The sequence below is a fragment of the Geotrypetes seraphini genome, chromosome 2, assembly GCF_902459505.1.
Source record: "Geotrypetes seraphini chromosome 2, aGeoSer1.1, whole genome shotgun sequence".
NCBI lineage: Eukaryota > Metazoa > Chordata > Amphibia > Gymnophiona > Dermophiidae > Geotrypetes > Geotrypetes seraphini.
This window is the reverse complement of record NC_047085.1, coordinates 207,190,173-207,214,925: the sequence shown is the minus strand read 5'-3', so window position 1 is coordinate 207,214,925 and position 24,753 is coordinate 207,190,173. Positions and strand designations below refer to the sequence as shown.

Sequence of the window (24,753 nt, the reverse complement as noted above, 5' to 3'; positions counted from 1 at the left end):
TGGGCCATGGTGAGCGGTTTTACTAAGCACTTTGCTTCTCTGGAGGTTGCTGTAGCTGTGAATCAGGTCACATGTGCACTTCTTTTTCTCCCAATGGAGAAGTGGTCCTGAATGATGTTCAGGACAGGCATATGGATTTCATCCTTATGCACCTTTTTTGATTTGGCTGTGGCCGGGATTGAGGTGGCTCCAGCCTCGTCCTTTGTTGCATGGGCGTGCCTCTCCACACTTCACCATGCCCTGTCACTGTGGTGCTGCGTGATTTGGAATTTCTCATCTCCAGAGTGGATTGTATGGCTGATGCTTTATCTGACATTCTGAAAGTTTTCGTCAAGTTGGGCGCTTCTTCAGTGTCTGCCTGGAAGATGCCTTGGATCAGGCAGAGTTCTGGGGACTCCTTCTCTGAGGCCACCCTGAATACGTTTCCCTTTTAAAAATGGCGTCGTTTCGACCAGGGTTTAGATGATCTCCTGGCAGGTCTACAAGACTGCAAGCCGATGGCTTTGCCTGGAAACAGGACACATCCCACCAGGGGTTTGGGGCGTTCTGCTTTTAGTCCATTTGAACGTTCTCACCAGTATGATGGTCTTCTCTCCTCAGAGCAGAGATGCCCTGCATTCCCCAGACCCCATTTCAGGAGGTCTGTCAGCAGTCCTTAAATGGATGTCCAGCAGTTCCCTCCCCCCAGAAGAGACAGTTCTGGCATCTGGCCTTCAGATCTCCCCCACGCATCAGGGAGAGAGCAGCTGTCTCCTTTCTTTGCAAAATGGGAGAGCGTCGTATCAGACCGCTGTGTGTCGGAGATGTTATACAATGGGCTCACTTGGAGTTTTCCCATCCTTTCTCCATATACTTTCTAGTTTCCCCTGCAGACCACCTCGAGGTGGTGCTTTGGGTGCAGGCCGTGGTCGGCAAACGTTTGGATCTTGTGGCCCTTGAGCCCATGCCAGAGGGCGACTTGGGCTCAGAAAGATACTCGATATGCTTCATCGTCCTAATGAAAGACTCCGAAGTAGGAGACCGAGCCTGGATCTTAAAGCGGTCAATGTGGCACTGAAGGTGCCCCGCTTACGCATGGAGATGGTACATTCCATCATTGATTCACTAATGCCGGGGAAGTTTCCAACCTCTCTTGATCTTGTGGAGGTGTTTCCAAGTTTAGTAAAATTTTTGATAAAATGGCAATCATACATTCTAAGCGTTTAACAGTTAAAAAATTAAAAAGGGGGACAATTAACAGATTTCCTAGTTCATTAGATTTTTATTGAATATTATAAAAAATTTACAGAAAGCAGTTCAAACACACAAAATCTGAATAAGACACAATGGTGTAGAAAAAGTCTATGTTTACAATCATTTACATACAACCAGATTAATAAAAAGAATCCAGGGTATTTGTAACTGCTAATAGAAGATATATGAAAGGCAGAAAAGCAGGGAAAGTGAAATAAGAGAGAGGGAAAGAAAGAGGGAGAAAAAGAAAAAGAGAGAGATAGATAGATAGAGAGGCAGAAGTGTCTACTGGTTAGAATGAACATATGAATCTAAGAATGACCAAGGTGATTTATTTCGCACCATGTTTCTGGAGAGTCGAGAAATCATGTTTTTCTCATATGCATAAGATTCAAATTTGTGATACATGCTCAGAGAGTTCCACCAAAAGGTGTAGTCAAGTAGCGAGGATGATTTCCAATTTTTTAGAATATGCATAAGAGCTGTTACAAACATGGCATCAATGAGTTTAGGTGGGCAGTTTGTTTGTGCGAAACAAGGGTGTTGAGAACGAAGAATTACAATGTCCATGGAAATCTCTTCTGAACACTTAGTAATAGATTTTATAGTGTCCCAAATACGAATCCAGAAGGAGTGAACTATAGTGCAATGAAAAAGCATGTGATCAAGAGTTCCAGACTCTTTCAAACAATTCCAGCAGTTGGAGTCTTGTTTTAGCTTCGCTTTCCACATGCGAAATGGGGTCCATACTGCATTCCACATAACGAAGAACATTGATTGCGAGACTCTGGAAGATAGAAGAGGACGGTTTGTAGAGGACCAGAAAAGTTCCCAATCTATATCAGAAAGCGTAGTCTGCAGAATCGAGTCCCATTGGTTCATTGATTGAGGTGAAAAGGTGAAAGAGTGATCCCTTAGAATACTATAAAAAAGAGATATTGCTTTACCCTTCATTAAGGCCAGAGTAGACCAGTGGTGAACAGTGTGGATAGAGGTCATAAAGTCAGGGCGTATATGTACCTTAGACAGTATTCCAGTAAGCATGAGCCATTGGGAATGTATAGAGGATGGAAGTGAATATGCAGAACAAAAAATATCAAAAGGAACGAATGAGGTGGAGGAGATTAATTGATGAGCAAACTCGACACCCGCCCGTTGCCACCTCTTCCATGAAAGGGATCTACCTTTATTTTGAATTTTAGGGTTATTCCAAAGGGACATGAGTGGGCTTTTGCTAATAGAGATCTCAGCCGTTGCATCTAGAAGATGAAAAGCATGCTGCGTTGCACTCAACAAGGAATACTTTCTCAAGTGTCTAGGTATTGACACTGTGAGGAAGCAGGAAACGTGCAGTGGTACACTTAAAAAGCGTTCCATTTCAAACCATGCTGGTTGATCCTGAGGATTAGAATCAACGATCCAATAAACTCCATATTTGGCTAAAGATGCGATATAATAATAATAAAAATCTGGTAAATTTAATCCGCCATTAATCTTAGAGGCCTTCAGCTTGGCGAGAGCAATACGGGGTTTTTTCTTGTTCCAAATAAATTCAGAGATTTTCATATTGAGCCAATGAAATAATTTTTTCTGGCATAGGAGGGGAAGCATGGAAAGGGTGTAATTAATTTGCGGGGCTAAAGTCTTTTTAATGGAGGCTATTCTGCCCCACCATGACAAATAAAGTGGGGACCAACGAGTTGTAGTGTTTAAAACTAAATTTTTGATTTTGGATATGTTCAGATCCTGTGCGTGTACTGGATCTTTATGAATTAGGACCCCTAAATATTTCACAGCTCCCTGTGACCATGAAAAAGGAAATTGAGCCAGATCTGAGGAGGAGATGTGGTCATTGAGAGGAAAGATTTCTGATTTCTCCCAATTAACAGAATATCCAGAAAGTTGAGAGTATTGAGAGACAATGTTAATAAGATGGGGCAAGGAGACAAGAGGATCTCTGAGAAAGAGAAGGACATCGTCAGCATAGGCTGCTAATTTAATGTCTCGACTGGACGAGGGGATACCCTTAATTAGGGGACATTGTCGGATAGCTGACAGGAGAGGTTCCAACGCTAAGTCAAATAACAATGGTGAAAGGGGACAGCCTTGACGGGTGCCTCTATGAAGGGGGAATTTGTTGGAGTGAGAGTTGTTAATCAGAATACGAGGGTGGGTTGTCTATATAGTGTTTCTATCCAGTCTGTGAAGAAAGGACCAAAATTGTACCATTTCAGTACTTGGAATAAGAATGGCCACTCCACTCTGTCGAAGGCTTTCTCAGCATCAATGGCTAGACCAATCACAGGATCTGACAGTGTTTTGGCGTGAGCATTGATATGGTGAAATAAGCGTAAATTATCTCCTATGTATCTTTGTTTGATGAATCCTGTTTGATCTTTGTGTACAAGGGTTGGGATCACTGTGGTGAGTCTTAATGCGAGTAGTTTTGCCATAATTTTGTAATCCAAATTAAGGAGAGAGATAGGACGGAAATTTTTAACCAAAGTAGCATCGCGTTCTGGTTTAGGAATAACTACAATAGTGGCCTCAGCGAAATTAAATTGTTTATCCGGAGTGGAGTGGAGAAAATCATAATACGTGAGGAGTTGAGGCGCCAAGAGAGCTCGGAAAATTTTGAAGAACTCATTAGTAAAGCCATCCGGACCTGGGGCTTTCCCAGTGGGTAAGGAGGATATAGTAGTTTCAATCTCAGACGTGGTGATGGGAGCGTCCAGTTTTGTTTTTATAGATTCCAATACAGTCGGATGAGTTAAAGAGGCGAGGAAAGAGTCTATATCCGATTCAGAGGCTGATAGCTCAGATTGATATAGAGTAGTATAAAATTTTTCAAATTGGGAAGAAATCAGAGATCTGGTTCTAGCTAATTGTCCTGATGAGTCTTGAACAGCTGAGATGTGTAAACGTTTTGATTTAGTTTTAAGATACCTAGCTAAAGGGCGACCCATAAGATTATCTCCCATATAGTGACCGGAGGAGGAAATGAAAATGTCGCGTCGGGCCGTGTGGGAAAGCAGAGTATTATATTCATATTTAAGATTTTGAATGCGTTGGAACATGGATGGATCATGCAAATGAGTGGACATATGTTGTAGTTCTAAGTTTTTGATAGAGATTTCCAATTCTTTTTCTTTTTGTATGGATTGTTTTTTTTTCCAGGAAGCAAGTTTAATCAATTCACCTCTGAGAGAGGCTTTGTAAGCTTCCCAAACAATAGCAGGACAGGTTTCTGAATCTTTGGTGTTAATTTCAAAAAATTCTGTGGTAAAAGATTTGATTTTGTCCACTATTGCATCATCTAAAAGTAAGGCATTATTAAGTCGCCAAGAGGGAGATTCTTTGCGTGGGGCAGAAATAGTTAAGTGCAAGGAAATGGCTGCGTGATCTGTAAGGGATATTGGATGTATGATAGTATTTGTTACGTCTTGAATGAGTGAGGGGGAAAGAAGAAAGAAATCAATTCTTGAGTAAGTGTTGTGTGGTGATGAAAAGTGAGAGTACTCTCTATCTTTCGGGTGCAGTAAACGCCAAGGATCTACAAGGGAGAAGGCTTCCATTAAAGCATGTAGGGCTGAGAAAGATTTGGACTTTGAGGGTCTGCAAGATGATGATCGATCTATATAAATGTCCTGAATTTGGTTGAAGTCACCTCCTAATATCAGAGAGCAAGAACCATATTCAACTAACGCCAGCTGAAGATCTTTGAAAAAGTCTGGATGGTCCAAAACAGGAGCGTAAATATTAAGGAGCACAAAATCTATTGAGTGCAACGCAGCATGAACCAGACACCACCTTCCGTCAGAGTCTGTTTTAACAGAATGAATAATTGGGGATAGCTTGTCACTGATAAGTATTGATATCCCATTTTTCTTCCTCTGAGTTGCAGGGGAATATAAATGAGTGGAATATCCCTTCAACTTAAATTTCAAGGAGGCAGCGGGCGGGAGGTGGGTCTCCTGTAAATAAATCACATCAGGATGTTTATTAGTCACATAGTTGGCTATCTTCTTCCTTTTAATAGGATGGTTCAAACCATTCACATTAAAAGAAAGGATATGTAAGTCAGCCATAATCTGTTATATGTGGTGGTAGGATATAGTAGATATCACCTTTATGAGAAAAAAGCAAATGACACAACCAGAATATCAAGCAGACACTTCTGCCAGAAAGTAGAAATAAAGAAAGCATAAGAGAAAGAGCAAATAGATTAGCAGTGATAGCATAATACAAGGTCAGAAAAAAGAAAGACCAAACTATCAAGCGTGGGATAAAACAGTTTAAGGGTGCTCCTGTGAGCACGGAGAAGTAACACATACGGAACAGCTAACATTATTCCACACTCACTCAATTTGAGAAACATGAGAGTGGTGTGCTTATTCACACAAAGCAATAAATTGTACAGTCATGTATTAGCAATCTATAATAGCAGAAAACCTTAACAGCCGAAAACATTAACAGCAGGAACCAGATGCAAGCATAGACATCAGTAGCTCAGCATGTCAGCGCATTTTCAGAGAGTCCAGGAATGCAGCCAGCTCCTCAGGATCAGTGTAAGAAGTAGTGCGGTTATTGTAGGTAACTTTCATCCTGGCAGGATACATAAGACCGTATTTGGCTCCAATGTCTTTGAGCTCCTGTCGGTGAGAGAGAAAAGCCTTTCTCTTCAAGGCTGTGGTTTTAGCCAGATCTGGAACAATGAAAAATTTCCTGCCTTGATGTAGTAGCTGAGGTTTAGATTTTGCTGTTGTGAGGATCTGTAATGTGTGCTGAAATCTGAGGAGTTTAGCCACAATAGGCCTGGGAGAAGATGCATGTGTAGAGAGGTGAGACGGCACGCGGTGAGCACGCTCTATTTCCAACGGAGGTGAGAAGACAAGACCCAGGGTAGCAGGCAGGAAAGCAGACAGAAAGGCAACCATATCAGAGCCCTCCGATGATTCAGGTATCCCAATAATTCTTAAGTTGGATCTTCTGCTGCGATTAGAAAGATCTTCATAGTCTCTTTGTAAAGTAGTAATCAGTTTATCATGTTTAGTTACCGTTTCTTGTAGTGAAGATATGACAGATGTTTTTTCCTCTAGGACGTCCAAACGATGTCGGGCATCTACAAATTGGGAATTAATTGCCTCAATCTCACTTCTTAAAAGTTTGATTTCATCAACCTGCTCCTGAATTATGCTCCGATTTGATCTTATTTCTTTCAGGAGCAAGTCTAGTGAAGCCTCATCATTCTTCGGCGCCATTTTCTCTGGCGTGTTCAGATCAGATTTCAGCTTCTTCCCTCCGATCGATGTAGGTGGAGCAGTTTCGTTTTTTGTCGATTTTGTAGGCGACATAGGGACTCATGAAGTTATATTTTGGCGAAATCGCGAATTTTTTTTTTTTTTTTTTTTAATTTTCAAAAATAAGCACTTTTTAATCAGTTTCGAGTGTGGGTGAGGAGGAGTAGTTATTTCATGTTTGTGGTCCTCGCGGTAGTCAAGCCACGCCTCTTAATGATGTTGGTTTAGATTGAGGCGGTTAATTTGTTATTTGTAGGAGGTTTCCACGTTTGTTATGAAGTCTTAAAGAATCAGTTATTGCGGTTGAATTATAAGTTGGACTGTTTGTGCTTCAATTAATAATTAACAGATTTATTAATGACACGACAGTACTTTCATGGAAACAACGGGATAGTAGGGAGAAATACAATTTTTAAAGAAAAGAGAACAACTAAGGTTAAAAACAAGAGGAAAAAGGAGGGATCATGTCAGAGTTAAATATAAATAAACAGCATTTGGCATGGAAGGATCCCAAGATCATTTAACTTTCATAAGCTTCTTTAAATAAGAAGCTTTAAGACCGCCTTTAAATTTATCCCCATTTTTTCAGCACACAGGAAGTTTTTGCGGTTTCATGTCCTGGAGCAGCACTTTCAGTTTGCGGCTTTTGCCTTCAGGTTGGCGATGACACCCAGGACCTTCACCAAGGTGACGGTGGTAGTGAGTGCATCTTGGTGGTTTGGGTGTCCTGGTCCACACGTATCTGGACGATTTGCTACTTCACCAAGCCACCATGATTCTTATGGCACCTCTGTGGCCATGATAGCCACTGTACTGGGTTATGGTACTGGAATACTGTGTCCAGCACTGGTCGCTGTACATGAAGAAGGACAAGGTACTACTCGAAAGGGTCAAGAGAAGAGTGACTAAAATGGTTAAGGGACTGGAGAAGTTGCCGTACAGTGAGAGATTGGAGAAACTGGGCCTCTTCTCCCTTGAAAAGAGGAGACTGAGAGGGGACTTGATCGAAACGTTCAAAATACTGAAAGGAATAGACTTAGTAGATAAAGACAGACTGTTCACCCTCTCCAAAGTAGGGAGAACGAGAGGGCACTCTCTAAAGTTGAAAGGGGATAGATTCCATACAAACGTAAGGAAGTTCTTCTTCACCCAGAGAGTTGTGGAGAGCTGGAATGCTCTTCTGGAGTCTGTTACAGGGGAAAACACCCTCCAGGGTTTCAAGACAAAGTTGGACAAGTTCCTGCTAAACGTACGCAGGTGAGGCTGGACTCATTTAGAGCACTGGTCTTTGACCTGAGGGCCGCCACATGAGCGGACTGCTGGGTAGGATGGACCACTGGTCTGACCCAGCAGCAGCATTTCTTATGTTCTATCTCCTCCTACAGCTTAGTGTTCGGGAATTCATCATATTTCAAATCTTTCCTACCTTGCTGACACAGAACAAAGGATCTCTCCATCCCAATCTATGCTCGGCTCTCACAGCATGGTATCTCTCAGCTGCTAAATACATTAGCAATATCTGCACCAGTGTCAGCCATCATTGAAGCCTCTAGACAAGTGGTCTCAAACTCAAACCCTTTGCGGGACCACATTTTGGATTTGTAGGTACATGGAGGGCTGCAGAAAAAAATAGTTAATGTCTTATTAAAGAAATGACAATTTTGCATGAGGTTAAACTCTTTATAGTTTATAAAACTTTCCTTTAACAGTTTTACCTTATGCAAAATTGTCATTTCTTTAATAAGACATTAACTATTTTTTCTGCGGCCCTCCAAGTACTCTATTTTTTCTGCAGCACTCACATTTAAAGTTTAATATATTTTCTTTCTCAAAACTGGCACATTTCTATTACTAAATTGAAAATAAAATCATTTTCCTACCTTTGTTTGGTAATTTCATCAGTCTCTGATTGCACTTTATTCTTCTGACTGTGCATCCAATATTTCTTCTCTTCTTTCAGCCTCCTGTATGCTTCCTCTCCTCCAGACCTCATTCCCTCCCCCAACTTTTTCTTTCTTTTTCTATGTCTGTCTTTCTCTGATTCCTTGTCCCATTTTTTGCTTTGTTTCTGGCTCCTTGTCCCCCCCCTTCTTTCTTTTTTCCATCTGTCTCCCTGCCCCCCCTTCTTTCTTTCTTTCTTCCTTCCTGCCCTCCCCCATGCCACCGCCGCCGGGGAATAGGCTGCTGCTGCTGCTGGCGCCATCGGGAACAGGCCAAGATCTCCACGGGGCCGACCAACTCTCGCTGCCCGACGTCAATTCTAACGTCAGAAAGGACGTTCCGGGCAGCCAGGCAGCGATTGGCTAGCCAGAACGTCCTCTCGACGTCAGAATTGAGGTCGGGCGGTGAGAGAAGAAGGGAGATCAAAGAGCATGGTGCCGGCGGTGAGAAGGGAAGGGAAGCAGTTGGGCACCCCTGCTCTAGACAAGCCGCGAGCCGCACTCTATGAAGAACAGTGGAGGGTGAACAGTTGTGTGGACCGCCCCCCCCCTTGGTACGCCACTGAAGCAGCAGCGTGTCTGGCCGGCTCATTCCATTCAAAGCCGCGGTTGGCGGCTCCTTGCGAGATCCGCGCCTGCGTCTGAAGCCTCTCTGATGTTGTGATGTCAGAGAGGCTTCCGATGCAGGAGCGAATAGCGCAAGGAGCCAACCCGCGGCTTTGAACGGAACGAACCGGCCAGACCCGCTGCTGCTCCAAAAGGAAGGAATTATCCAGTCTGGACTGCGGGCCGCAAATAAAACTTGGAGAGCCACATGTGGCCCGCGGGCTGTGTGTTTGAGACCGCTGCTCTAGACAGCCATTTACTCAGTGCTGCTATCATTTTAAATGGACTCATTTCACACTGTGATGCAATAACAAATCACTAGATCCAATCTCCTTGCCTCTTCCATCAGTCCTGGATTTAGCAGCGGCCATTTTTCCTCTTATGTCAAAGCTGTTAACGGGATTCAAGAAGTATACTCAGTGTCAAAGGCCCATTTCGATCACTGACCCACACAATTGGTGCATTCAGTGTCTTGGGCCTGAGCAGCAAGTAGACTATTGTATTTGTTGTTCTATGCTTCAAAAGCACTCTCAAAGCTTGCCAGCTTCAACAGGAGAAATATTTTGGCCCTGCGATGTTGTCTGAGGATGCTGCATCATCATCGGTACCGGCGGCACCAACATCGTCGGACTTGGTACCAGCTTCAGGTAAGCCAAATAAGAAGCCATCCTCCAATCCACCATCACTGGTATCTCTGTGCCTCTTCCTTTCCAGCACCCCCACTGACAGCTCAGGGTCTTCACGCATGCGCGGATATCAGTGTGATGTCATCGCATCAACGTCCTCGCACTTCCGGATGCCCTTGAGCCACAGTCCACAGTTTAGTATGCCACAGGGTCACTATGTTTACTAGACACTGGTCTATCCCCTTTCACCTTTATCTTATACCCCCCACCCCCAATTCCAGAGCTTCCTTTCAATTGAAAGAGACTTTGTTTCCGCTCCTACACCGTTAACATAAACGGCACCTCATCCTCCCCCTGGAAGCCGATATGTGGAGTCCCGCAAGGCTCACCCCTCTCTCCTATCCTTTTCAACATCTACATGTCCTCTCTGAAACTCCTCCACCTATCCCTCCTAGAAACTCTCTACACCTATGCTGACGACATCCTCATCCTCCTCGAGACAGACTCGAACCTCACTAACCTCGCTGAGAACATATCCGCATGTATAATGAACCTCCAATCCTGGGCCCAATCTGTACAAATGAAACTGAATGAGTCCAAAACAAAATTACTTTGGCTCGGCCCAATATTAGATCATTTACCCACCTCCATCCCTTTATCCTCCGGCCCCACTCTTCAGCTCGAGTTTTCAAGCAAAGTCCTGGGCATCACCATAGACTCCTCTCTCTCCTTCAATGACCATCTCAACTCCTTGGTAAAAAATGCTTCTTTAGCCTTCATATACTGAGGAAAGTGAGATCCTGCTTTCATCATTCTCACTACGCCGTCCTTGTTCAATCCACCATCCTCTCTAGACTGGATTATTGCAACTCCATCTTTATAAGCCTAACTAAGAAAAACCTCCCTAGACTTTAGACTGCGGCTAAGCTTATTTTCGCAAAACGCAAGTTCGACCACGTCTCTCCACTCCTGTCCAAGCTCCACTGGCTTCCAGTACACTCCAGAGTACTCTTTAAATGTGCCTGCTTAGCCTTCAAGATTCTACACGGCATCCTTCCTCCCGTTATTCCACTCCTTTGGAACTCCTCTAACCCTAACTCCACCAGATCTTCCCAAAAACTGAAACTATCATTCCCTTCTATAAAAGGTATATCCCATGCAGGAAAACTAGGAACATCCCTCCCCTTTAGAACCACAGAACCTGGAACAACCTCACATCCCCGCTCAGAAATTCAAACTCCCTCCAATTCTAACACCTGAAAACTTGGCTCTTTTCAAAAATCTAACATCTCCTGCTCTCTGGGACCCTTGTCCTCTCTTTCTTCTTGTTCCTTTCCTATAACCCTTCATTGGAGTTCCTTTCTATCCTAACTCTGTAAACCGTGCCGAGCTCTACGCTTGTGGAGATGGCGCGGTATACAAATCTAAGGTTTAGTTTAGTTTAGACTTGCCTCATGCGCATTTATGACCCTTGTGACCCTGAGCAAGTCACTTAATCCCCCCATTGCCTAGGTACATTAGATAGATTGTGAACTAGAGAGTTGCGCGGGGACAGAAATCCCACCCGTCCCCGCCAAAGTCCCACACGTCCCAACCCGTCCCCGTGAGGAATCCCACCCGTCCCCGTGAGGAATCCCTCCGTCCCCACCCATCCCCGCGAGGAATCCCCTCCGTCCCCACCCGTCCCCGCGAGGAATCCCCTCCGTCCCCGCCCGTCCCTATAAACTTCAGAAATAGTTATTTCATTTAATTATGCTACTGAATTAAAGGCTCTGGTAGAAACCCATTTACAAATAAGCAAAAAGACTTTATTAATTTGAAAATATTAATTGGGAAGAATACATACTTTGCAAATGGGTTTCTACCAGAGCCTCTAATGTTTATAAATTTTTATCAACACAACTAATATACTACTTTATCCTGAAGCAAAATAAAAAAAAAGAAATATAATTCTTTTCCTACCTTTGTTGCCTGGTTTCTGCTTTCCTCATGTTCTCATTCAATTCCTTCCATCCACTGTCTCTCTTCCTTCTGCATCTTCCATTTGCTCTGTTACTGTGCCTCTCCCTTTCTTCCCCCTTCCAAATTGGTCTGGCACCCATCTTCTTCTCTCCGCTCCCCCCATAGTCTGGCATCTGTCTTCTTCCCTGCCAGCGTCTTCTCCCTACTCTCTCTTCCCCATTTCCTTTCAGCGTCCTTCTCCCCCCATCTTCCCCATGTCCTGTCAGCGTCCTTCTCCCCCCTCTGTCTTCCACATGTGCTTTCAGTGTCCTTCTCCCCCCTCTGCTTCCCCATGTCCTTTCAGCATCCTTCTCCCTCTCTGTCTTCCCCATGGCCTTTCAGCGTCCTTCTCCACCCCCCCTGTCTTCCCCATGTCCTTTCAGCGTCCTTCTCCACCCCTTTGTCTTCCCCATGTGCTTTCAGCATCCTTCTCCCCCCTCTGTCTTCCACAAGTGCTTTCAGAGTCCTTCCCCCCCCCCGCCCTTCCCATGGCCTTTCAGCGTCCTTCTCCACCCCTTTGTCTTCCCCATGTCCTTTCAGCGTCCTTCTCCACCCCTTTGTCTTCCCCATGTCCTTTCAGCATCCTTCTCCACCCCTTTGTCTTCCCCATGTGCTTTCAGCATCCTTCTCCCCCTCTGTCTTCCACAAGTGCTTTCAGAGTCCTTCCCCCCCGCCCTTCCCATGGCCTTTCAGCGTCCTTCTCCCCCCTTTGTCTTCCACATGTGCTTTCAGTGTCCTTCTCCCCCCTCTGCTTCCCCATGTCCTTTCAGCGTCCTTCTCCCTCTCTGTCTTCCCCATGGCCTTTCAGCGTCCTTCTCCACCCCCCCCCCGTCTTCCCCATATCCTTTCAGCGTCCTTCTCCACCCCTTTGTCTTCCCCATCTGCTTTCAGCATCCTTCTCCCCCCTCTGTCTTCCACAAGTGCTTTCAGAGTCCTTCCCCCCCCCCACCCTTCCCATGGCCTTTCAGCGTCCTTCTCCCCCCTTTGTCTTCCACATGTGCTTTCAGTGTCCTCCCCCCTCTGCTTCCCCATGTCCTTTCAGCGTCCTTCTCCCTCTCTGTCTTCCCCATGGCCTTTCAGCGTCCTTCTCCACCCCCCCCGTCTTCCCCATATCCTTTCAGCGTCCTTCTCCACCCCTTTGTCTTCCCCATCTGCTTTCAGCATCCTTCTCCCCCCTCTGTCTTCCACAAGTGCTTTCAGAGTCCTTCTCCACCCCTTTGTATTCCCCATGTGCTTTCAGCGTCCTTCTCCCTCCTCTGTCTTCAAGTGCTTTCAGAGTCCTTCCCCCCCCTCCCGTCTTCCCCATGGCCTTTCAGCGTCCTTCTCCCCACTCCTTCTCTACCGCCCCGGGTGCAGCACAGCCGGCCAGGTCCCCTTACTTTTGTGGCACTTCCCCGACCGACTGACAACAGCCCCGGTCCGACAAATCTCCTTGCCCTTAACTGCGAATCTAAATTACCTTATTACAGCTGCTGTAAGAAGATAATTTAGATTCGCGGCTACAGGGCAGGGAGGATTGTCGGACCGGGGCTGTTGTCGGTCGGTCGGGGAAGTGCCACAAAAGTAAGGGGACCTGGCCGGCTGTGCTGCAACCGGGGCGGGGTGTGGCGGGGCGGACCGCCCCCTCCCTTGGTAGCCACTCGAACCGCGAGGCTACTCTCCTCCTTACCTGCACTGCCTGCAGCACAGAGCCAAACGGAAGTCTTCCCGACGTCAGCGCTGACGTCGGAAGGAGGGAGGGCTTTGTTTAAGCCCTCCCTCCCCTCCGACGTCAGCGCTGACGTCGGGAAGATTTCCGTTCGGCTCTGTGCTGCAAGCAGAAAAGGTAGGGAGAAGAGCCGCACGACTGAGTACATCCAGCCCCGCAGGAACCCCGCGACCCTAGGGGGCATCCCCACGGGATCCCCGCGACCCTAGGGGGCGTCCCCACGGGATCCCCGTGACCCAAAGGGGGAACCCGCGGGATGCTCGCGGGTCCCGCGGGATTCCCGTCGTCCCCGTTCCCGTGCAGCTCTCTATTGTGAACCCGCCGGGACAGACAGGGAAAAGTGCTTTGAGTACCTGAATAAATTCATGTAAACTATTCTGAGCTCCCTTGGGAGACAGTATAGAAATTTGAATGAATGAATGAATAAATAATAGTAGTTGTAGTAGTATTATCTCCTATCCGCTGCATGAAAAGTATTTTCTGGTGTTGCTTCCATGAAGAAAGGTTCTTACATGAATTAAAATATCAGTTTGATTTTGAATTAAATTATATTTGGCCTAGGTTTTTCTCATTCCCAGTGATTGTGTTCTTTGATATCATTGATTGCTAGACTGCAATAGATTCTATGAATAGGGATAGGCATGTGGGATCTCTTAGAGAGAGGAAGAAATAATGGTTACTGCGGATGGGCAGACTGGATGGGCCATTTTGGCCTTTATCTGCCATCATGTTTCTATGTTTCTCTTTGTAGGCTCCTGTTATCTGCCAAATACTAAATAGTGCTGTAGGTAATGATCAAAATTTTTTTATAGCAGGAAGAAAAAATCACCAAAGGCCTCAGAATGAGACAGTAAAATTCTTCTTGGTACACACTTTGATTCACTCTCCTCATTGTCAAAATATTTTATAAGCAATGACAAGTTGAAGAGAGCTGCAGAAGTCAGGACCTTTGTTAAATTATTTTGTGAAAAGTTCTTCTGGTAGGAACAAAAATGGTAAAAGACCCCTAATACCCTTAACTCTCTAGGCATTGTAAAACTATGTTGTCAGTACAGGGGCCGATATATTGGAATGCGTTGCCCTTTGAGATGAGGCAAGCGTCATGTATTTTGCAGTTCAGGAAGATGGTGAAAACCAGGTTATTTGAACGAGTGTTCTCTTTATAATTTAGATTTCTTGTTAATCCTTACTTTTGTTATTTTTATTTTGTGTTTGATTGTTTAGAGTTTTTTAGGGGTCCTTTTATCAAGGCGTGGTAGGGGTTTAACACAGGTAATACCACGCGTTAAACCGCCTGCTGCGCTAGCCACTAATGCCTGCATTGAGCAGGCATTAGATTTTTAGCCTGCCGCAGGGGTTAGCGCATGATGAAATGTCTACGCTAACCCCGCTAGCGCGGCTTGATAAAAGGACCCCATAGTGAATAGTTTTAGTAATTTGTTTTATTTTAGTAGTTTTGTTTTTATTTACATGTTAAATGTCATTAGAGACTGTTAGTTATATGTATTTGTGAGTGATGCTATTATATATGTTGTATTGTTACCCACTTACAATTGCTGGATAAGCTGGATAATTTTTAAAATAAATAATTAGAAGCATTGCACTGTTTTATTGTTTTTAAGTACAGATTAATGTTATGGTTTTGTTACATTCTATGTCATATTTTTGTTTTATTTTTTGTTTTTGTAGGCAAATGAGATGTTGTTCAGTGGACGAAAGTTAACAGCACAGGAAGCATGTGCTAAAGGATTAATATCTCAAGTGTTTTGGCCTGGGACATTCACACAAGAAGTAATGGTTCGAATTAAGGAACTTGTGACTTGTAATCCAGTTGTAAGTTTCACCTTGCTTCAGTGATTTAAAGAACATGATTTAATAAATGTGTGTGAATGTGTGTGTATATGTATATGTATAATTAAATATGTATATGTATATGCATAATTAAAAAAAAAGTCCCCTTTTGGCCTAAGGCCTTAAACGTTGAAAGTAGAAGCAGGGAAAATGTCCATAATCAAAAAAAACGTCCAAAAGGAGGTTTTTTTTTTTTTTATAATGGCCTGCCTCTACATTCAGCTGTTTAAACGCCCAGACCACCACACTACGTCTAAACTTATACCCCATAATGAACCTAAAAAACGCCTAATCCCCAAACGTCCAACACAAGGGCTTTTAGGCGAAGGAGAAGCCAGTCCTTTGCCTAAAAGCTGGATTCTGTAACCGGTGTCTGTCAAAAACAACACCAGTTACAGAATCCACCCTTCACCCCACGACATCGGGGTAAGAGGGAGTCCAAGCCGGCCCTTGTGCCCAAGGCTCCGCCCACAGGAGGAGCCTAAGGCTCCCGGGCCTATTCTGGTTGGTCCCAGGCGCCTCAGGCCCCACGTGTGGGCGGGATTTAAGCCGCCTGGGCCAATCCGGCCCCATTCCCGGGGCCGGCTGGCCTGCCAGACGGGTGGGCTTGGCACCCGTCCGGCCAACGTGGACAAAGTATGGAGGGTGGGATTGGGGGTAAGGGAAGTCGTGGGGTCAAGGGGGGGGCGTTCGGGGGGGCGGTCATTGTGGGGGGGTTGTTTCGAGAGCAGGAGGGCCTGGGATCCCTTCTGCCCATATTGTAGTGGGGGTAGGGGGTCCGCCTGGGCAGGAGGCATTGGGCTCCCTCCTGCCTGATCTTGTATGGGGTGGGGGGCGAGAGGCTAGGAGGGCTTAGGCTCCCTCCTGGCCCCATCGGACTTGGGGGGGATTGGAGATCACGGGGCAAGAGGGCTTGGGCTCCCTCCTGCCCCGATTATTGGGGGTTCGAGGGTGCCGCGGGGCAAGAGGTCTTGGGCTCCCTCTTGCCCCGATGTTGTCGGGGGGTGATGTATCGCGGCAGGAGAGATGCCTTATCTCCCCTACTGCGATGCCATCACTCCTCTACCCGAACTGCCACAACCCGCGGAAGGAGATAGGCATCTCTCCTTCTGCAGGTCGTGGCAGATCAGGTATAGGAGTGATGGTATCGCGGTAGGGGAGATGAGGCATCTCTCCTGCCGCGATCATTGCTGTAGGGGGTAGACAGGTTGATGGGGCTGCTGAGCTGATCGCAGCAGCCACGATCAGCTCAGCGGCCCCTTTTTTGGCACTTAGACCTGTTTTGACTTTGTGTAAGTCAAAACGTATAAGTGCCGACTAGGCAACCTGCCTAAAGTTTTGATTATATCTGCTGCACGCCTAGGTCTAGATACATCTAAAACCAGCTTTGATTATGGGTACTTGGACGATCAGGCTTTTTGATCATCCAAGTAGCCATTTAGGCCACTTTTTAGACTTTTTAGACTTTTTTTTAATTATGAATCCCACAGTCTTTTAGCCGGGCACTCCTCCCGGCTAATTTAGGTGAGCGCCCGGCTAAAAGACGCTAGGGAGAACACTGCATTAAAATGATAACACGCTTCCTTCCCTCAGGGCGTCTCTCCCACACTCCATTTGTAACACAACCAAGGGCCTTGCTTCGGGGTCTGTACGGCATTGACGTGGAAATGTAGGATCCTCCAAGACATCCAAGTACCGCCTCCTCCTTTCAATAATTCAGTGCAGCTGCACTTGTTCTCTGCCCGGATTGATGCAGTAAGTTTCACCCCAACGCATACACGGGCCAGCAACATCAGAGGTCACCTGACATTAGCACATGGGTATGGCCTCCTCCGCGGGCAGCGAGATCACTGCATGTGGAACTTACTGCACTCACCCACCAGTAGATAAAGTGATGACTTCTGTCTGTGTCTCTGGCCCTTGTATACCTTAGTGTGAACTTTGCTACATCAGCTCGGATAGAGAACAAGTACAGCTGTGCTGAAATATTGAAGTAAGGACTTGCTGTACTGTGCTAGTTAACCATGGTTTGCCACTAAAGCAATGAGTGTTATTATACTGGGAGTTCTGCAATCATCATAAGTGCTGATCTTATAAGTCGTGGTTATTTTTTAAATTTTATTCGCACTGGTTCCATGAATAAATTCTATGCATGAAATGTATGCATAGATTTGGAGGTGAAGTTAAGGGCGGGAGGGGGAGGCTGGCATAGGTTATTATAGGTAGAGCATGAAGTTAAGTTGCTTTAAATATAACTTGGGCTAACTAATTAAAAGGGTGACAAAATTGCTGCTCACAAGCCTTCTCCTAACGTCAATTCTGACATCGGAGAGAAGGTTCTGGGCCAGCCAGACTGCAATTGGCTGACTCGGAACCTTCTCTCTGACATCACAATTGCCAGCATAAGACTTGCCATACTGGGACAGATCGAAGGTCCATCAAGCCCAGTATCCTGTTTCCAACAGTGTTAATGGTTATTCAGGAGTATGGGGAATACGCTGGTTTAAAGTTAAATTTGGAAAAGTCAGAAGCTCTAGCACCAGTAGGGAATCTGAGGCAGGTTTGGTGGGGGGGGGGGGGGTCCTTTCCTCTTCGGTGGATGGACTATTCATTTCGCTATCTGAGAATTTGGCACCCACAAATATTAGAGATTTATATGATATTCATGTCCAGAGTCTGCTAGAAGACACTAAATGACGTCCAGCTCTCTTCACTGTAAACCGCCTAGAAGTCGTAAGATTGTGGCGGTATAGAAAAAATAAAGTTATTATTATTATTATTATTGTCATTAATAGGAAGATCACTGTATATAAAATTATAATTTTCCCTAAGTGGTTGTTTTTGCTGCATGTCCTACCTCTGAAGTTGAAGGCTAAAGACCTCTTAACCATCAGTAAGATGATTAAAAAAATTTGTTAGGCTGATAAAAAATCAAAAATACATCTCCCCTTTTTATTAAGGCCTTGGGCTGTGGGGAGCCTAGGACTTCCTGATCTCCGAAGTTACAATGTTGCATGTCTTCTTCGACATGTATGATTTATTTGCCCATTAGGGGGAATCTAGATTTTTATGCCAGGGCAAGAGAATAGGGCTTTTCTGCAATGAGAGGAAGCTGTGATTTTTCTTTTAGAATACCTGCTTGATTCTAATGGTGTACTGGTCACTTATCCAGAGTTTTCTCACCAAGTGACCCCTAGATGGGGCGATCGTAATGCCTTCTGTCAACTCAAACATTATTATCTTTCATTGGATAAAGACACCTTTGGTTTCCGCCTGGGAGATAAAATACGGACATTCTTTGATTCAGTATCCCCTGAGAAGATATCCATTTCAGGGACCCACAGAGCTTTAAGTACCTATAGACCTTTTAGAGTTCCAAATATTGAGACAGGGTTGGGAACAAGACTTGGGACATTAATGCAAGTATCAAGAAACTTCCCACAGAGGCCCACAAAGTTCTTTTAAGAGAATGTGCTTTTTGAGTAATTCACAGAGCATACGTGATGCCATCCCAGATGCATAAGGTGGGCTTCCTTCAGCCCCAACTTTGTTTGATGTGTAATTTGGAGGCGATCAGATTTTCCTATGCATTTTGGCTGTGCCCAAGTATTCAAGCTTTTTGGAAGAGGGCTGGGGCATATATCAGGCGGATATTGGGACAAACCTTGGTTGGCTCCCCAGAGCTCTTTTTGTTGGGCTTACCGGGTTCTGGTGGGATCCAGGGAAAGGGGCCTACACTCTGGGTACAGAAGTTGAGTTTCCTAGGGCAAAAAGCCGTATTGAGGCTGGCTCTCCCTCTTATTGGGAGTGGAGACTGAGTATCCATAAGTTGATAAGATGGGTGGCCAGGATCATCTATAAACGTAGGAAGATTTTTTTTTTTTAGTATTTAGGATTCATATTTGCAGTCTCTTATCTCATAGAGCAAGAAGCCAGATATTGAATGAGTTTTGACTGTAACTACTGAGAGTTTGGTTACTTTTCTTCCATCCACACACATTGGTCAATTACATCTTAGATGGGAGATAGGAGGGGAATTGGGGTAGTGGATGGACAGATGCTTGACTATAGTTTTGTTTTGGCCAACAGTGGATGTCATTACAGTCCAGATATCTTATTATCTTTCCATTTGCATAATGATGTGGACATGTTTCATGTATTTCAGTTCATCCTAGATCTTCAGTTGTGTTGGAGATTTGTCATGTGGGATTATGGGAGGAGGGGAGAGTGGTGTAAGGGGTTTTCTCTGTTAATATTTCAGAAAAATGACATTGACTCTTTGGTCTATCTATGCAGTCTTTTATTACATATGGACAACGCTGGCATTTTGTACATTTTGTAGCACAGGTATGGATCTTTGTTGTACCATAGTACATTTTCTTATTGTTTATTTCTCTGGCTGTATTATGGTACAGTTCTTAAAAATTGTTGAAACTTAAAATTTAACAAAAAGAAAAGAGCTGAAGTGGGACTTGAACCTGGTTCCCTTAGTTCACCGTCCACTGCATTAACTAGTAGGCTACTCCACTGAGCTGCTTGCTGCTTTTTTCAGAATGGCCATAATACTTGTAGCTGACATAGCGCCTGGTTTTCCTTTTCACTCTCAAGGGAGAGAGGAGGACAACAACTATAGACGGATTAAAAGAGGTCATGCCTTAATCCTTCAGAGGTCTACTGTGCAATTAGATTGACTTTTTTATAACCTGAATGTGACAAACTGGTCTAGATAAAAACATTCTTCTCTTTAGAGACATGGACGTTTCTTTCCATTTGAAAATTCCTGTTGAATGTCCTACTTTTGGGCCCTCCCTAGCTCCACTCAAAACATGCCCCTTTGCTATTTGGACAAACAGTAGTGTGAAACATCCAAATTCTGACTGTCCAAAATCAGAATTTGGAATTTTCTTTTTAGCAGGACGATATTGTTTTAGGTATTTTAAGATGTCCATCTGTTTGAAAATAAGCACCTTAGGCACCCACTCATATTTATGTGTTTGCCTCATAAAACCTGCACATTCATGGCTAAAATGTGGTTGCATCCATTTATACCTATTTCGGAGCTGGTATAAACGTACATGGCTTGAAATATGTACATAGATGCATATCCTACATACATAATTTATTGCTCTGTCCAAATTATGTACCTGTGAGTCCCTACACATAAAAATTATGCATCTTCTTGTGGGATAATTTTATAAAAGACTGTTTACTCTCATATAACAGGATTTATGCACAAAAATTGTTCATAAAATTAACCCCTAAATCTGTGGGGAAGTACATTTAAACTTTGATTATACATGGTGCATAAAGTTCTTCAGTTTCTGATCTAATTCTAGATGTAGAGGAGGAGACAGGTCTCAGAATCTGCTCTCAATTACATAAAGAATGTATTAAATTTTTTTTTTTAATTGATGACAGTACCTTATATTTATGCATGAGTAAGTCGAAACTGATTACATATGGCCTAGAAGCTCTATGTAGAAGAAGGTAATCTAGACAGAAAATTATTGGTCCTAAATTAGATTGTTTAATGGGGGAATTCATCAAGGGACACTAACCAATGTAGCTCGCACTAAACGCAAAGATGCCAATTATATTCTTATGGATGTCGGCATTTAGCACCCCTTGATGAATTCCCCCTTAAATGTTCACTTCTGTCTTGCATATCTAAAAAGAAATGCAAGAATTTCCTCATCTTGCACCATTCAAGTCTTTGTATGTCTTATATTTGACTCAATAATAGATTTGTTGGGGGGGGGAGGGGAGAGTTTGTGGAAAAACAAAATATGCTAAAGTAATTATTTCTCCATAGGTCCTTGAAGAATCCAAAGCTCTTATTCGTAGTGTTATGAAAATAGACTTAGAACAAGTAAATGACAAGGAATGTGAAGTGTTAAAGAAAGTTTGGGGCTCTGCCCAAGGAATGGACTCCATATTAAAATATCTGCAGAAGAAAATTGATGAGTTCTGAAGAGGTAAAATGTGAACATGGCAATGGCACTGGAATTGTATTTACTAAGACAGCTACGGCTCTAAAGTGCCCTAATTTATTTCAAAACATGAAGCAATTTTACCTATGTATCCGAAAGCCTGGGAATGTGATTGGACAATCCATATTTCATTAAGTGGATTTCAAAGTACTGTATCTTTACAACAGTGGAGAAAGTCTTTCTCCTTATACACACAAAAACTATTCTAATGGAGTGCACTACCAGACATCTCTTCGAGAGTCCAGTTTTTAGAGACTGGCAAGTACTGTATTCACAAAGAAAAGAAAGAAGAAAATGAAGCAGAAGTAAATCTGTTTTGTATTGTTTGTGTAGCAGGAAAGTCTGGAATACTAGCTATTTTTTTCAGTATAAGCTTGAAACGGGTACCAGCCAGCCCTTACTTTCACTGCCCAAGTCAGTTAAGACCTGATTAAATACTTTGCTCTCATTAAGACGGTTAAAATACCTCAAGCAATCATATATATTTAGAAACAAGTCTTTTCTTAATGAGAAGTAAACCCTAGAATGATAGATTTTAATGATATACATATTCCAGATGAGTGTGTATTTGTGCTCAGGATTTGTGCTGATAAAATGCTTGACCCACTTTTTGGGAACATGTAAAATTCTTACCCAGTTATCAAGAAGAAACCACTCTTTTAGAGGAAAACTTGTTTTTGCAGTATTAGTGAATCACTGAATAGCTTATGTATGATTATCTTAAGTTATGAATTACTGTTAGTGGGTTTATTTTATAAATGTATTTTCTTGATTTTTTTTAGAACTGCATTTAATACTTCTGTTACTGGGTGAGAATGTTATTTTATTCACAAATTTATCTTTTCTTTTACAGGTTTCATGTAATGTATTACACCAAAAAATGTATTTTATTGTCATAAATGTATGATTTTTAGCTTCACTAGGAATATACTTTATTTAATAAGTTAATTTTTTTTGCCACACTATTAAATACAAATGTCCTTCCAAAAATTACCTTATATAAGACCATTCTTTGCTTAACCATTTCTATGGCCTCTTTTTATCAAGCTGCGTTAGAGGGGTTTTTTTTTATATCACAGGAATTCTACGAGTGTCAGAATTTTTACCTTAGGACCCGTGATAAAAATCCCTAATGCAGCTTGATAAAAAGGGGCTTATGTTTTTTAAACTATACACTATACTTACATATGGTGTGCAAGAATGTTCTTTTGTAAATAGACATACTTTGCATTCCTTTCAGGGTTGATGTACTGATTTCTGATGGCAGATATCGATTATGACCTGGATATCTCTGTTTGCAGTCCTGTTGAATGTATGAAAAATATCAAAATTATTTTTGTACAGTTTGCAGATTTATACTTGTAACTGACTGCTTCCCATTCCCAGTGGAGAAATGTACAGTGTATAAATCTGCCTCTACTTTGAATTGGTACAGTATTTTTGCATATGTGGGACCTAAGTTTTTCTGTTCAGTAGTTGAAACTATATATAAACTGTACAATTTGTAAAGTTTTATATAGAATAAATATTCAGCTGTGAAAATTGGTTAAAATAAAAACTAATATTTCTTAACATATTTTTATGTTTACATCTCATAAAGTCCTGGTTTTATTCACAGCACAATTACCTAAGAGGGGTCTACAACAATTTGTAGGAAGACAATTCATAGGATACAATTGGTAATGTCGTCCTACCAATTATCATACCCAATTGTCCTACATCTACCAATTCTCCTACCCCATCAGAACGACTTGCTGATTGCGGCAGGGGAATCCCTGATCAGCTAAACTGGCAGGACTCTCCAAAACTGGGGCTTTGGCTGATCAGGGATTCCCTTGCCATGATCAGCTGAACTGGCAGGGAAATCCCCCGATTCTTCTCTCCCTCCCTCACACTTACTGATCTCCCCCAGCCCCCTCCACATAGAGTCCCCTTCTGCTGAGCTGATGCACTGGGAGGGGGAAGGGCAGCCATTTTGAAGAGGTGGTCCTATCAGCAGGCGGGAGTGGGCATCCCTCCTGCCAATTTACAGGGGGTTGTGGGGGGGATGTCAGAAGTGTGTGGGGATGTAGGGCTTGGCGGAAGATGGCTCCTCAGCCTTTTTAGCAATAAGGACTGTGGCTGGAGAACATGGAATCTCAGATATTTTCTGTGATCCAGAAAAATGGGGATGTTAAGATATGCCTCCATTAAATCCAGTGAGGCTAAGAATTCCTCTCGAACCACCACCATGGTAACTGACAAGATTGTCTCCATAGGGAAGCGTGGAACTCTCTGTGCCTTGTTTATAAACTTTAGATCCAGGATAGGTCTCCAATCTTCTGTGCCTTTCTTGAAACTGTGAAGTATATGGAGTATCAGCTGGAGCCCAATTCATCTTCGTAAGCAAGTTCTGTGGCATAAACGTCCAAGAGTTGTACTGTTGCTTGGACCCTGACCTCCTTTTATGGACAACCGGCTGGGGAGTCAAGGAACAGATCTGGAGGAGGGTGAGAGAACTCGATCTTGTGCCCATCCTGAATAATGTCCAGAACCCAGTGGTCTAATGAGATCTGTTGCTATTCTCCAGAAAGCCAACAGTCTCCCACTAAAGCGAAGAGGTGTGGCGGTCGACCTGGCATTATTGTGGCTCTGATGGCTGAGCCGCCATGCGACCCCAAGGGTTGTTGGTGTCTGTAGTTGCTAAATCTCTGTCTGGACCCTTGGAAGGGTCTCTGGAAAGAGGATACTGGGAATTGGTGGGATCTCCAAGAGGAATGAAAATTGCCTCTGCCTCCCCCAGTGGAACATCGAATTCTGCTGTCTGGTAGAGATTTGGGACGATTCGCCACACTGACCATAAGGTTGTCCAAGCCTTTGCCAAAAAGCATCTGCCTCTTAAAGGGTAATTGCCCACCCACTGCCTAATCCAGAACATCCAGTTGGCAGAAACAGCATAAGCCGACACCTTGCTCATGACTCTGATGTCATAAAGAACACTGGCCACATAATCCACTCCCTCCATAAATCAAATGGGGCAGGCATCCTCTATCTCCCAGGAACTACACCACATCCTGGTATGACAGGCCCATGTCACAAAGGAGGCAGCCGCTGCTGCTTTGATACCCAAAGCCAGTGCTTCAAACTGTCTTTTAAGGACAACGTTCACCTTTCGATCCTGTGCATCTTTTAGCATCACTCCTCCCTCATTAGGGAGGTACGCTTAGATACTTGAGCTACCATGGAATTCAACTTCAGCTGCAAAAACAGCTGTTGGAAGTCCGGAGCCATAGGATAAAGCCTGGACATAGCCTTTGACAACTTGAGGGAGCCTTCTGGGGACTCCCATTGATCAGTGACTAATGAGGTGATGTCCAGATTGTGACAGAAAGAAGGTAGGCTGTGCATTTGTGCCACTCATAACAGAACACTGGGAGGAAGAGAGCTGTTGAGGGTCCAACTTGAACTCACAGAGTGACTGAAATGACATGTGAAACAGTGGCAGACTTAAAAAGTTGG

At 43.8% G+C, this 24,753-nt stretch overlaps 1 protein-coding gene across 7 annotated transcripts in view; it reads left to right on the top strand.

Moving 5' to 3' along the window:
• The window catches only part of CDYL (chromodomain Y like), a 161,030-nt gene extending 138,199 nt beyond the window's left edge, over window positions 1-22,831 (top strand). For all 7 annotated transcript variants that reach the window (XM_033934781.1, XM_033934783.1, XM_033934788.1 and 4 more), the window contains 2 exons: window positions 15,104-15,247; window positions 21,078-22,831. In XM_033934781.1, coding sequence (XP_033790672.1) covers window positions 15,104-15,247; window positions 21,078-21,236 — 303 coding nt within the window. In that variant the 3' untranslated portion in view covers window positions 21,237-22,831. The remainder of the gene's footprint in view (window positions 1-15,103; window positions 15,248-21,077) is intronic.
• The last annotated feature ends 1,922 nt before the right edge of the window (window positions 22,832-24,753 follow it).